Here is an 11,427-nt window from a genome sequence, read left to right on the forward strand (position 1 = left end):
GGGAAAAGAGAGTAAAAAAAAATAATAAAGTGACAAAATGAAGATGGAGAAAAGAAAAGAGAAAAGTAGGAAAGTAAACTGAAGAAAACAGAGTGGCTATATGACAACTAAAAGAGGGGGGAAGAAGAAGAAGTGACAACTGAAGGACTGACAAAAGCAGAGGGGGAAGCAGGACAGGAAAAGACAACTGAGATCTGCTGCCACCCTGCCCACCCACCCTTTGCCAGGGGGTGCACGCATAACCCCTGCCCTTGTCTGGTGGAAGCCTGGTCCAGGTGGAGGAACCCCTCCTCTACCCCAAAGTTCTAATAAGAAGCTGCCTTAACCAGAGCCCATTAGATACCATCCTATGGCTCCCTGATCAAGAGCATTTCCCAGCCCCCATCCTATCAAGGCTTTTCCTGGACAATGTTCATCTCTTTTCTCATCTCTCCTGTTCTTCCCATTTGCTCAAAGAACCCAAGGAGAGGCCAGAGGAATCCTGATGAATATTCCCAGTGGTGGTCTCTGGGCACCACAGCTGGGGCATCAACACATCCATCGAGAGTAGCTTATCCCCACACCTCACTGGAGACATCTGTGAGGCATTTGTTCAGTCCCTATATTCGAAGCACCACAACTGGGACACAAGCTCAACAGGGAAACCTAAGCACTACTTTCTTTGCTTAAGCAGATTAAAAACTGATCTTTAGGTCATGCATTTGCTTTGTAAGACCCTTCTGGGATATAATATGAAGAAATTTCCATTTAGTCCACTCAAATTACAAATAAGTAGAATCTACCCTAGTAAGTCTCTATGATGTATGTGCAAACCACACTTACCAGGAGCTGATTTTCTGTAAGAACTAACTCAGTGAGACTTTCACAATCCCCAACTGCTTCAGGCAACTGTGTGAGTCTATTCTGATCCACCTTCAAGATTGACAGTTTCTTCAGTTTTCCTGTAAAAGCATCATTAGTATTATTATTATTATCAAATTCATTAGTTACAATTATTTTCGTAATCACTGCTTGGAATTTCCTATCTGCTGTTCTTTTTGTTTCAAACAGTTACTTATTTCTTCCTCATCTAGCTTTTCACATTATGAAACTCTATCATTTAGACCATGAAGGTTGGGAGTTAAAATAATTTGTTTAGAACATCAAAAACGATTGGCAATTAGAAACAAAACATTTTTAAAAGCATAAAAACATCACAGCAAAGCCAAGAAATTTACAGAAAAACAAAACAGCTTTCTCTCCATGGAGGTGTTTCATGCACAGAGGAGACTTTCATTTTACTCCAAGAATTATCCTTACAATAAACAAAAGAAATAGTTTATTAAATCACCTATGAATGAAAATGACTCAGTGAAGAGCCCTACAGCGCAGTATTTCTATAGGTCCAGAATAAAGTGGTAACCTCAGGAAAGCCATATTAAAGACGGAGTCTATTTCACTCAGGCCAGGAAGACTGGACATCCTGGTGATACCCACTGTTCATGGGAAAGAAGAACAAGTCTTACTGCAGCCTCCTCAGAGTCCCCACTAGCCACTAGCAAAGTCATTCAGATTCTCACTTCAACAAGTCATGGGATTAAGCGGCACCCTTCATTCTCTACTGTAGTGGGGAAGTTGACACTTTCCCCACTACATCAGAAAACAGCCTCTATTCTAACGCAGTCATAAAGCTGGAGAAAGAAAAATATCGAAAGGTGTATCCTGCCTCGTGTGCAGCCACAGGGCAAGATAGAAGAACTAACCAATTCTTAAGCTCTTTATTTAGCATAGTCAATAGCCTAATGCTGTCGTTGGAGGGCTTCGACCTGCCCTCACTGTCAGGAGACCCACTAGCATTTTCTGCAGGGTATACTGAATAGCACAGCCAAGCACTGAAACATCTCATCCCAACAGAGAAGTCTCCTGGCAACTAGTCTTCTAGCCTCCCCTTGAATACTTCTAGTGACAAGGTACTCATTTCTTCATTAAGCAGCCCAAATGAATTTGTAACATATTTTTCCTTTTTTTTTTTCTTTCTTTCTTTTTTAAGAGACAGGGCCTCACTCTATTGCCCAGGCTGGAGTACAGTGGTACAATCATGGTTCACTGCAGCCCCAAACTCCTACTCCTGGACTCAAGCAATCCTTCCCCTTCAGGCTTCTGAGTAGCTAGGACTACAGGCGTGTGCCAACCCACTTGGCTAATATTTTTATTTTTTGTAGACGGGAAGTCTCACTACGATGCCCAAGCTGGTCTTAAACTCCTGGCCTCCCAAAGTGCTAGGATTACAGGTGTGAGCCATTCCCAGCCATCTTTGCTTTTTAAAGCTCTTTCTTAAATGAAATTGAGCTTCACAATCCTTTCATTTTGCTCATTTGATCAGAAAGCTGTAATACATCTCTTTCTTTGAAAGGCAGTCCTTTAAACGTTTGAAGTCATCCTCTCATGCTTTCTGCTGCTTCCCATTCCAAGCAACAAAACATGCCCAGTCTCTACAACCCTTTTCAGATGCCATAAACGATTCTCAGTGAACATCTCTGCATAGAGTCAAAATCCCTATCGATTTTCTAGCCGGGTTTAACCAAAATACAATGTCTGAATTTCTACTGAAATTTTCATCTTGACCACATACCACGGAGGGGGTGGTCCTCTGCCATACAAGTTCTCCAACTATTGAAAACCTTTCAGAAGCTTCCTTGATGTTCTCAATAAAATTAAAGACAGCAATCCTATGATAACTCCATGGTTAAATAAAGTCTCTTTCAACTTCAAAGTGGCTTTGCTATGATGGAGCTCCCAAGTCCGTATCGGTTTATACCTTCTCTCCATTTATTTCTCACACTGGAATAAGTTCCTTCATAGTAAACAAAATGTCTGGATTGATTGTTTTTAAAGAAAATAGCACAGAATGATTAAAGGATTATCGATGAACTAAACAAAGGTTCAATTCAGTTATGCCACTCTTCCAGCACCTCCCTGAGGTCATGGAATAAGTCAGTTATTTTCTCATAAACTATTAGGATGCTGGCCGGGCACAGTGGCTCACGCCTGTAATCCCAACACTTTGGAAGGCTGAGGCAGGTGGATCACGAGGTCAGGAGATCGAGACCATCCTGGCTAACACGGTGAAAACCCGTCTCTACTAAAAAATACAAAAAAAAATTAGCCAGGTGTGGTGGCGGGCGCCTGTAGTCCCAGCTACTCGGGAGGCTGAGGCAAGAGAATGGCGTGAACCCGGGAGGCAGAGCTTGCAGTGAGTCGAGATCACGCCACTGTACTCCAGCCTGGGTGACAGAGCAAGACTCCATCTTAAAAAAATAAATATATAAAAATAAATAAGCTATTAGGATGCCAAATTAGAAATTTCTTAGTGACTGCTCATATGCCTTAAATACATTTTATTATTTGGGGTAATCCCTCATGAAATCATTGGGAGAAGACATAGATGAAGTAAAGATGAATCAATGCTTAAAAGTAATGACAGCAGTTACTTTTAAATAGGTAGATACCAACCCAGGATGACAGAAACATCTGCATATAGAGTAATGACAGCAGTTACTTTTAAGCAGGTAGATACCAACCCAGGATGACAGAAACATCTGCATATAGAGAAACTTCTGCTGTAATAAATGCTCTTTGCTTTCCTTCTTTAAAAACAAACAGCAAGGAGACTTTAAGGAGCCACATTCTCAGCATCTGAAAGCGGTGACCAAAGGATCAAAGTGTGCTCCAAATGCTCAAGACGACGGCAGGCAGTATCTTTAGCAGTTAGTGATTTCCAATGCTTACCAATGCCATCCGGAATAGTTTCTAATAAGTTCTGGGAAATGACTAAATCCGTTAATGAAGTCAGGCCACTGATTTCTTCAGGAAGTCTTTCCAACCTGTTTTCAGAGACATCTAAGCACAGCAGGTTCTTCAGATTTCCTATTTCCTATAACAATGACATGGAAAAATAAACGCACACTTAAACCTGCCACAGTGCAGAGGCATTTGTTCCAGTGATTTTTCACAATTAAATCCCAGGGCGGTCCTAAGGATGTTATCTTTAGCATGAATCCAAATCTGAAGGCAGGGGCAAATTCCTAGATCCCCTTCCAATGAAAGTGGGAAGTTGTATGAATCACAGACACAGAGCTGGCAGGGACAAAAAGCCCTCCACCTTTCAGGCAGGCAAGGAATCATTCCCACTTAATAGGTAAAGATACAGGAGAACAAACAACTACAAGGTCACACAATCACAAAAGGAAAAGGAGGCTAGAATTTAGCTTTTCAAGTTTGGAACTAATCTAAGTAGCTTACACTGTAGGGTGACCCTGGGATTTCCTCTGGTAAGAACCTACCTACTTTGTATTTTCTTCCATGACAGGTAGCATTTGTTAGCACAAACATCAATGCAATTGCTCCCCAGCAAAACTGGAACATACAGATCTATCTGTACCTTTAACATTAAAAGCAGCATACTGCCTTTAGTGAAAACAGTCTACCAGGATAAGGTAAAGTACCTCTATGAGTCTAACATTCTATTCAAGACCTACCTTTCTTTCCATTCCCAAAGTCCAAGCTTTCTCTCTTATCACTGCCTCTACTTTTCCATTCCACTTCCCAATATTAAATCTTACCCTCATTACTCCCTTACCTTGACTGTCAGTTCTGCCTCTTGGGCTCTAGTCTTAACTCCCCGTTCCTGAGACCATTCCATAAACTGTGCTTCCTCATTTCCTTCCTGAAACACAGCCAGTTCTCGTCCTATAACTGGATGACCTTCTATTCAAAAAATATCTTGTGGCTCCCTGATGTCTACATAAGTACAAATTCCTCCATCTACATTTAATTTGGTCTGATCTATTCTTTTCAGCTTATCATCCACCTGATATTGCCTTATGATCCTGTCCCTGTATTTCCTGTCTAAAGGAAACTAGACTAGATTTCTACTAATTTCAGACCAGATCCCTGAAGTTGTTCTACTCTTCATTAACTCCTTTTAACAATACCTTTTTATCCTTCTCTTTCCATCATCATTGAAGATAAGAAAAATCATTCTAATTATTTGAGACTTTTTTGTGTGTTTAATGCTGATTTAACACAAATTTATACTATAGGAGCAAATGACATTTTTTAAATAATCATTTACAGCACAATCATTGCAATTTTAATTTCTTTGTATTTAGAATATCACACTCTGCACAAAGTCATTTACACACATCTGAACATACGCAACTCTTTCCTTTCCCCTTTATGTCCCACAGATTTATTACTTTCCTGATAATGTCATGATATTTTTCTGCCATCCTTGGACTTCTAAAGTAACTAGCATTCTCCCAACCAGGATGTCCCATGTATTTCCTAGAAAAATCCAAGTACTAATCGAACTCTACCCACAAGAGTTGCTAATCTGTCTCCTTTCCCCAGTTGTAGCCAAGATCTCATAAACAGACTTAAATTAGTTCCTTAGTTCCATTAGTCATTAGGTGACATCATGGCAACTTCAGCGCTATAACAACTAAAAATTTACTAAAGTGCTTTCTTCTAGTATTAGGGTTCCCTGCATTGATATGGCATTCCCCACTGAAAGTACAGAGCCCTTTACAACTGGTCATATGAAAAACTGGCTATGAGAGACACGAAAGAATAAAATTCAGTAACAGTTGGAGAAAAAAATACAAGAGGAAAATGCCTGTTGGTTTTTGTTTGTTTTAGGTTTCTCAGTTTCTGTCTCAGAATGTAGGCCCGTCTGCTAGGACTCCACAAGATGACTATGTGCTCAGAAGTCTACACAAGACTCCACTTCATTTGGCACATGGTTCTTCCACTTGGGAACAGTAGGAAAGGCCTGAACACTACGACATGCCAGCTAAACCATAAGAAACATTTGGAAAAATATGAAATAAAAGCATTTAACATTGCTTTTACACGAACTATTACGGGGCAAAACATGGTCAAATTATCCCAAAAGCACTTGGCACATCACGGAGTGGCAGAAAGGTACACCATCAGAATCATGGGTGCTGGCAATTTACTAACCTGCTGGGCTTGAAGTAAGCTATATGGGTAGCAAGGACACAATAAAAAACAGATTTCACAAACTAAAGGAAATATTTACTACATTTACAAATGGTGGGTTGAGGTTTTCAGTTTTCATATGGCAATGGAGAATGATGCATGCTCAATATGTTTTCCCAAATGTGCTTTTTCAATCAATGTTTTTGGTTTTCAAGATCCTTTTATAGCAAACCTTATGTGGCAGCAGGAAATACACAAAGCTTATTGTTGCTGTTTTACATTCTGGGGAGACACTGTGAAATTACCACCTACCTGAGGTAATTCTGACAGCTGATTTCCATCCAACCAGAGATCTTTTAGATGTAAGAGGGCTCCGATTGATTCTGGCTAAAACAAAAGGAAAAAAAAGGTATGGTAACAAAGATTCAATGTTCAGTCTTCCCTGAAGAAAGAAAGAATCTGAATTCATCTGTTAACAACTGGGTACCTTAGCAGATGTTCACTGGTACTTCTCTTAACATCGACTCCCTTTCCTCAAAGTGCCCAAACTTTCCCCAAGAACGCCAGTTGTTTCCACCTATGTCCATCATCTCTAATCCTGACCTCCCCCACCCATGAAGCATAATTCCTAACTTGTGTGAAATGAAGCTGGTTCTCTAGTGTTCCCAAGCTACATCTATGGAAATACTGGCTTCGTATAGATCCCCATAGAACTCCCTCAAATACTGTGCGATCATAACTAAAAACAAAGTTAAATTCAAATCTCAAATACGGACTTACCAAATTATATATTTCATTGTTTCCTAAATCAAGTTCTTCTAGTCTCCGAAGCTGGGTAAGAGAGCTATTTTAAAAAATAAACAAAGCGCACTTAGAGAATACTTAGAAATGCCGAGCAATATAGTATCCCTCACTTGGAGTAGCTTCAAAAATAAGGTCCAATTTGATTTCTATGGTAAAAAATATTGCACAGGAAGGACTGTTAAGAAAAGGCCGGTTGGCATCCCCCAAACTTCCCAAAACACACAAATCTTTTGACGTAATACTGTAGTCCTGTTTTTTTTAAAATACTTAAATTCATTCTGCACAAAATCTCCTCTTATTTTCCCTAAAGACTCACTCAGGAAGATATGTAAGAAGATTCTCTCTCAGTTCCAGTGAAGCCAGGTTATAAAGACTAGAAATGAACAGAAGGAAAAAAAAGTATAAGAGAAATTTCTGAGATTCTTCCTACCTCCCCTCCCCCATACACATACTGGACAAATTGCAACACTTAATAAAACCTAGTAGGTCACTTCCCAGGGTAAAAATGCCTATCACCACCACCACCCACACCCATTAAAAACAGTATCATCTCGACCTCTCAAATTGTAATCTTAAGATATTAATAATTAATAAAAGAGTAGTGTGTCATGACTACAAAGCACCTTCATTCAAATACCTTGTATATGTGATATGTGGAAATAACTCATCAGCCAATAAAACACAACCATTCTCAGGGCTGAGACAGAAGCCGAATGTGTGCGTCTATAGACTTTCAAATGCCAAAAATGCACTGTTACCATAAAAACAGTAGCACCTTTAATCTTGCAGAGCTCAGAGCTCTTCTTCCCAGTATCAGTGAGAGATCATCCCTGTTTTAAAGTAGGGGGCATCTCAGTCCAGAGAGTCCAAGTTCGTCTACTTAAGATCATAAATTCATGCAGCAAGCAGCAGCTAAGCTTAGGAAGTAACTTCCATTTAAATGCATTCAGGATAATGTCATAATGCATCTTGCACAGTGCCTGGAACACAGACTGATTTAATAAATGGTAGCTATAATAATATTGCTTTTATTCTTATTAAACCCTAGCATGAGGCTCTCTTCATCTGATTCTCCAGCCTCTCGGGTGTAATCCAGTCTATTAGGAGCACAGTGGAATGGGACAGATGTTTGACAGATGGGGCAAATCTTGACAGGCAGTGGCAATTCTGCATCACCAGAAACCCTCATGAAGTTGTGTCAGCACTGGCAAAACATATTGATTCAGGAAATCAGTGACTCAGTATATTGCCCCTACAAGCACTGTAGTAACTATACCAACCAAAAAGTCACATTTTGCTAATATCACCATAGTAACATCCAGATATGGAGGAATTTCATTTCTGAGCGCACAGAACACAAAAAGTCAGACATTATCCCAACACTCTAATCTGCCTTAATCCTCCATTCTCCCTCCTTCCAACCAAAAAGCCAGAATCACGTGTACTAACAAGGCTGGTTTTATAACATCCAGAAATGTAAATTTAAATGAACAGTGTACATACATGCTTAAAACCTCTTTGCCAGAAAAATATATATTTTAACTGTACTATGAAATGTACAAATCCTGCATCTTCTCCAATTTTACAAAACCAAATAATTTTAATACTTAAAGCAAGAACAAAACTTTCAATTTATTTTTTAAAAAACAAACTCCCTGCTAATATGTCACCATGAAACTAACACCAGCGTCCTTCAAATCAAATGTAACTCAGTGCGGACTTGCAGTTCTCTAGTTCTACTTTCTCTTGACCAAGTGTTTACGTAGAAGAAACAACAAAGAGAAGGGGAGGAGGATGAGATGTACACCACTCAGTATCTCCTTCCAAAAGCAATCTGTAAATAATAATTTTACTTAAAAAGTAAAAATTTAAAAACAAATTTCAGTTTCAAATTTCCATGTAACGCCTAACCAGTTTCATTAAGAAGACAGTAATTCCTCGGCTATTTTCACATTTAAATTTTAAAAATCAACGTTAGGATTGTCATTTTATCTATTTGGTATCCATTACTTTCACACCTATTTTAACAAACCAAGGAGACCCACTAATGAAAGAAGGAAAATGTCCTTCTTTGCATCAAAAACTTGACTCACTGGGGATCACTGAAAGCACCAGTTTCACACAGCCTCATGCTGAGTGTTGTGCCAAGTTTCCACAGCCATGGTCTCAGCATCTCCTGCCTGAAACATAGACCACAGCCAACGGGGAGAACCCTGCCTGCTCAGGCAGAAGGAGCTGTGCAGGGCACCTTCCATGAGCCATCTCATCTGGTTAGTAATGACCCAGCAAGTTGATGCTACCATGACATGATTAGGACCGTGAGGTTTTGTGTGAGGCCCACTTGTTAGAAATAGGTAAAACCACTATTCGACCCTGGCCAAATGCCAAAGCTTCTGCCCTCACCCTCACTGACTGAGGCATCTCCAGGTGTCTCTGTTCTTCAGAACTCTCTCATTTTAATTTGAAAAACACCTCTCAGTTTTAGGTATACACTTAAGTCTTACCTTTTTAAACACACCAAGAGACACTGGAATTTTTGCTGTTTGATTTTAAGAATGTGATACACACTTTAAAATTATCTTTAAATTTTGTCTTGAGAGCAAATGGCACAGGCCACAGTTACTAGAAGCAAACAACACTTGAGCAAAAATGCTGCTGAAATGCCCTAGTTCCCACCCCCCATCATGCTAACACCCAGATATAATATCCTGCTAAGTAAAAAAGCTCTGGCTACAAAACCTCTTAGTTTCTACTGTTTGGGGGAAGTAAATAAAATGTGGATGTATGGGTGATACATCAACAACCAAAAATATCATATTTTTATAATATTTCAAAAGTAAAAATTAACTTAAAGTACAGGCTAAGTATCCCTTATCTGAAATGCTTGGAACTGTGAGTGTTTCAAATTTCGGATTTTGGAGTATTTGTGATATACTTAATCTGAAATCCAAAATGCTCCAATGAGTATTTCCTTTCAGCAAATGCTCAGCACTCATAAAGTTTCAGATTTGGGGGCATTTCAGATTTCAGATTTTTGGATTTGGAGTGCTCAACCTGTATATAAAGTAATATCCTTATACTCTGAGGTAATACTTCCCCAATTATTTTAAACTATTTAAAATAAAGAAACTTAGATATTACCATCAGATTCTATAGACCCACTGATGAAAGCCACTCTAAAAAGAGCACATGGAATCTGAGAGGCCTGGGGCCCAGGCTTGAATCCCGCTTGTCCCTCACTAACTAGCTAGGTTTGCTTGCCTGAGGTGTTTACTGCTGAATCTCGATTTTCCCTAAAATAAATATAATCATATCTATTATGGCAATTACAGCATAATACATTTTCCCTTCAAGTTAACAGAACCAGTTTCTTGCCTTATTTCCTTAAGACACCCTTTGTCCCTTAGTGCAGCTGGGTACCTTACAAATGTGTGTGCCTTGAGTCAGAGTCTTCAGAAAGATTGCTACAAGATGCTACTAATCACAGAAGTCATCTCCACTACTAAAAAACTCCTTGAAGGATAGGCCCCGCATCTGGCATTGGCCAATTTTTAACTCATCAAACATTGTCCATAGCTGGACTGGAAGAAACAGAAAGCAAACAAAGGCTTTGACTACAGACTCCTACCTCCTGTATGAGCACAAACCTCACAGCATAATCTGCACAAATCATTCTCAGTTCCAAGTATCACTAAGTGATGCTAGAATGAAACTATGGGTTTGGTTCACATCAGTAGCTTGCCTTGGACAGTCCTTCACCAAAATGCAGAACCCAACCAGCCCACTCCAGAACATGGTTCTCCAAATTGTTGTAGTAACAGAGCTGACATAAAACCGAACCAGCCTAAATGCAGAATTGGAACAGAGACGTTAACACAAAAGTGAATGAATGAATAATCTCCTCTTCTGGTCTTTCAGAATACAATATCTTCAATCAAGTACCTGTCCCATCAAAGCAACCCACTGAATTCAAGTATCTTCACATCTCTTACAGCACCCCATAAGGAACATGCTCCTGAGCAGCTTCGGGAGTGGGATCTGAACCTCATCCTGTGTACTGAAGAGCCCAAGCTCTTAATCAGAAGGTCAAGAGAGAGAGAGGGAGACCCAAACTCCACAGGCCTTCATCCGCTATTTCAGTTAAACATGGTATTACAGAGGTAAAAGAAAGAATCAGGCATTTCTAATACTTTTACAAATGTGATTTTAAAAATTTAACACTTTAATAGTTCTACTACTAATACTGGCAACTTATTATATGACAAATTTTGTTATAACTTCTTTATGAGAATTAACTTATCAGATGAGAAAACTGAGGCACAGAGAGGAAGCTTGAACAAGGTCTCACAAAATTGCCAAGTAGAAATGCCAGGATTCACCAGGGAATCTGCATTCTTAACCACTATGTTGTGCTGCCTCTCACTCTTGAGTTGGTATGTCAATTTTGCAAATAGGTAATAACATATTTATGGATATACATATTTATTTTTATGTGTGTATATATATATACGTATATATATACACACACACACACATTTTTTTTTTGAGACAGAATCTCACTCTGTCACCCAGGCTAGAGTGCAGTGGTGTGATCTTGGCTCACTGCAACCTCCGTCTCCTGGGTTCAAGTGATTCTCCTGC

The 11,427-nt window shown here is 39.4% G+C and overlaps 1 protein-coding gene across 1 annotated transcript in view; it reads right to left on the reverse strand.

The window, feature by feature from the left end:
- Positions 1-11,427, reverse strand: part of LRRC1 (leucine rich repeat containing 1) — a 140,310-nt gene that overhangs the window by 20,952 nt on the left and 107,931 nt on the right. Inside the window, exons 5-9 of the mRNA XM_011981327.1 lie at positions 7,103-7,159; positions 6,763-6,826; positions 6,295-6,369; positions 3,769-3,913; positions 823-941 (exon numbers count right to left, since the gene is read on the reverse strand). Coding sequence (XP_011836717.1) covers positions 823-941; positions 3,769-3,913; positions 6,295-6,369; positions 6,763-6,826; positions 7,103-7,159 — 460 coding nt within the window. The remainder of the gene's footprint in view (positions 1-822; positions 942-3,768; positions 3,914-6,294; positions 6,370-6,762; positions 6,827-7,102; positions 7,160-11,427) is intronic.

Source organism: Mandrillus leucophaeus, unplaced genomic scaffold, assembly GCF_000951045.1.
Source record: "Mandrillus leucophaeus isolate KB7577 unplaced genomic scaffold, Mleu.le_1.0 Scaffold223, whole genome shotgun sequence".
NCBI lineage: Eukaryota > Metazoa > Chordata > Mammalia > Primates > Cercopithecidae > Mandrillus > Mandrillus leucophaeus.